General features: G+C 33.7%; 1 protein-coding gene across 1 annotated transcript in view; it reads right to left on the bottom strand.

Annotated features, from left to right (window-relative positions):
* Window positions 1-3,704, bottom strand: part of LOC107707560 (conserved oligomeric Golgi complex subunit 3-like) — a 19,055-nt gene that overhangs the window by 13,953 nt on the left and 1,398 nt on the right. The window contains exons 2-6 of the mRNA XM_016511626.1: window positions 2,152-2,340; window positions 1,233-1,307; window positions 1,059-1,151; window positions 812-937; window positions 641-721 (exon numbers count right to left, since the gene is read on the bottom strand). Coding sequence (XP_016367112.1) covers window positions 641-721; window positions 812-937; window positions 1,059-1,151; window positions 1,233-1,307; window positions 2,152-2,340 — 564 coding nt within the window. The remainder of the gene's footprint in view (window positions 1-640; window positions 722-811; window positions 938-1,058; window positions 1,152-1,232; window positions 1,308-2,151; window positions 2,341-3,704) is intronic.

Here is a 3,704-nt window from a genome sequence, read left to right as displayed (position 1 = left end):
AAAATAAATAAACAAACAAAAATAAACTAATAAATAAATATTATTCTGTCAAACATGCTGTGTTTCATGGAGTAAAGAAAATAATTTTGGGTCAGAATAAAACAACAGTAAATGAAAAGAGTTTTCATATCTGGGTGAACGGTCTTTAACCTCCAGTTTCATGACAAGTTTGGAAACAAGAAGATCCAGAACAGGGTTATTATACAGTAGTTAACTAAAACTAAAATTAAAACCATTATTATGTAATTATGAATTATGTAATTTCCTGTAAAAGATCAATAAAGTATCAATCAATCCATCAATAAAAAATAAAATAAATAAAGAAATTAAAAATAACCAAAATTAATTAAAATATTAAAAATACTTTATTTTAGCTAGTTGCCAAGGCAACATTTGTGATTTTGATTTTGTTGTTATATGATAAAAAAACAATTTTAAATATGGAATGCATGTGCATAGAAATGAGAATTATCAAAAAATAAATCACTCACTCTGGGATTTTGTTGGACCGCTGTTCAACTTGTTCAATGAGCCTCTGAAACAAAACAAAAAATCACATAAAAATAAAAATAGACTTATAGAAGAGCCAAATCAAACAATCCGGTCTGATGTCAAACGAGTGTTTGCACACAAGTCTTACTCGAACTTTGGGAGCCGCTGCTCTGAACTTCACATAGTAGAGCGTGAAGGCGTTGTCTGCGTTCGGAGCACCCAGCGGGTCCTGCTCGGGACATATTCAATAAACAAACCGGAAATGATCCAATCGTCTGTGATCTAATCATCAGCAAGCTTTAGTTTCTATTAAACGCACCCTTTTGGTGAGCTGAGCCGTGAGGTTCTGCAGGCTGCTGACCGTGTGGCTCTTGATGAGGAGCATGGCTCTGGACAGACACTGCCTGAATTTGGTCAGATAGACTGGGTAGTCTTTAAAATGTGGCTGAAAGAAAGAAAGAAAGAAAGAACCATTATGAGGAATATGCATGTGTGAAACATTGAGAGATTCTAATTTGGAACACAAGAGGAGAATACTGCAACACTGTAGCAAGCGTTTGGCTTACATGTGATGAGACGTATTCTATGCATTCGTCTAGTTTGGAAAGCATCGGGATGAATCCCTCGCTGTTCACTGATAATGTCGGGGAGTTCAGTTTCTACAGGAGAGATCAAACCGATGCATAAACAGACAATAAACACATGATCAACACATTCTGGAAACAGCAGCAGAGCGTCACCGTGTTTATGTTTTCCAGTTCATTAAAATATGAGAGTTTCTGTTGGATGCTCTCAGCCAGATCCACCAGCTCTGACTGTCAACACAAGAGAGAGAAGACAAATACACATCATTCATCAATGTACATGAACACTCCTTTAATTACATACACTAACAATGTCGTTATATTATTATAATGACAATAAAGTTTCTATGATTTTACTTTGTTTTTTTTATGTTTAAAAAAAAAAAGACGTCTCTTCTGCTCACTAAGGATGTATTTATTTGATCAACTATACAGTAAAAATTGTCAAATATTATTAGAATTTAAACTAGCTGTTTTCTATGTGAATATCTGTTAAACTGTAATTTATTTCTGTGATCAAAGCTGAATTTTCAGCATCATTACTCCAGTCTTCAGTGTCACATGATGTGGAAACTGTGACACATTGGATTTGTCAGCATTCACAGATGAATAGAAAGATTAAAAGAACTAGAAATAGAAATCTGCTGTAACATTATAAATGTATTTATGGTCACTTTTGGCCAAACTGAATACTTTCCCCAAACCTTTGAATGTTAGTGAATCATGGTTTCCATAAAAATATTGCGCAGCACAACTGTTTCCAACATTGATAATAATCAGAAATGTTTCTCGAGCAGCAAATCAGAATATTAGAATGATTTCTGAAGATCATGTGACACTGAATACTGCAGTAATGATGCTGAAAATTCAGCGCTGCATCACAGAAATAAATTACAGTTTAACAGATATTCACACAGAAAACAGTTCTTTTACATTGTAATAATATTTCACAATTTTACAGTATTTTTGATCATAAATGTCACCTTGAGTGAGCAGAAGAGACTTCTTTCAGAAACATTAACTGCACTTTTCTCCAGTCTAGTGTATATAATGTGGTTAAGAGGGAACATCAGACCTGCTCCTTCAGCAGTTGTTCACAGGCCTCATGAAGCGTTCCTGTTTTTGTGGACACAAAGAGGTACTGCTTCTGCAGAGAGTCCAGACGCTCCAGCGCAGCGTTCACGTCGCTCAGTATGGAGTCACACTGCTCCTGACAGACGCTCAGAACATCACGAGTCTTCCTGCGGAGGAAAGCGCAATTCATCTGATCAAACATCAGCTTTTGGGTCAACTATGCCTTTGTTATAAACACCCACCAACATTTTTGCTGATACATTTAAAAGGACACTTGACAGAATACAATTTTAAAATTCTCATATATTATATTCTCATGCAAGTATTTCTTAATCAAATGTGATTAATCGCAATTACAATTTCAAGGGAATAATCGACAATTATGATTTTTGTCATAATCGTGCAGCCCTGTGGGTGTGGTATTTAAAAAATGAGGCAGATGAATGTGAGCATATGAAGATCTCGAATAAAGACTGTTTGATTAAAAATCACATGGTCAAAAAAAAAAAAAAATGAACCATATGCAATGATGAATTATTCACAATACGTTTAATAACATGCATTTAAAATAAATGTTTTATGCAGACTTTAGGGGTTAAATTTAACCTGGCTATGTTTTCGTGTAAAGCTTATGAGCAGCAATACCATTTTTTCCCCATAATTTAATTTTGAGTAAAATGTCTTAACCTCTTAAGCAAAACATTTTAGGAAAAAATTCGTATTTTTTCATGTCATTACATGTTTAGAGCATTAAAAAAAATGTAAAAAATAAAATAAAATAAAATAGTATTTCATTCATAAGTTATGCTACGTCCTTTGTAGAGGACATCGGGACTTAATTAAAAAAATTAATTAAATAAAAAACCATGAATGAACATGCATAGGCAAAAACGAGACATTTTGTTACACCTTTACTTAGTGATTATTTTGCCTCATGTCTATTCTAGAGACATGTTACAGCTTTTTGATAAAGCTCTAATTGGTTATCTTTTGGAAATATGTTTCAAATTCACACTGAATGCATTAATGACTGTAAAGCATGTCTTTGTGTGTCAAAATCGTGATTAAAATCGAAATCGCACAATTGATCAAAGAAATCGCGATAGGCACAGCCCTAACAATGAATCGAATGTCTAACTGTGATTACAATTACGGATGCCACGATTATGTAATTGTTCAAAGGCGCAATTACAAAACAAAACAAACACTTACATTATTCTGTGCTACAGGTTATCTTAAGGTTTTTTTTCCATGGTTTTACTTTTAGATTTAGTATAGCATTAATAATACCACGCACATTTACATTTTTTATTTAAAGAAACCAAACCAATGTATAGATGACATTTGAGGCTTAATGCTACAGAAAAGCAATAAAAGATTTTCAGGAAGAGTGCTTTCAGCTTGTTCATTTTTAATAAAGCAATAAGGACGCAATTGTTCGCGTACCTTGTCAGTGTTGTGCGCTTTGCTTGGCCATTTGTTGGGATAAACAGGAAAGTGTGTCCAGCTGAATTCAATTTGAGTTTTGTTAAACTAATTAAAAAGAAGCTTAGT

Source organism: Sinocyclocheilus rhinocerous, unplaced genomic scaffold (assembly GCF_001515625.1).
Source record: "Sinocyclocheilus rhinocerous isolate Xijiao unplaced genomic scaffold, SAMN03320098_v1.1 scaffold1919, whole genome shotgun sequence".
Taxonomy (NCBI): Eukaryota; Metazoa; Chordata; class Actinopteri; order Cypriniformes; family Cyprinidae; genus Sinocyclocheilus; species Sinocyclocheilus rhinocerous.
Note: the sequence above shows the minus strand (reverse complement) of the source record. Positions and strands in the feature narration are given on the sequence as shown.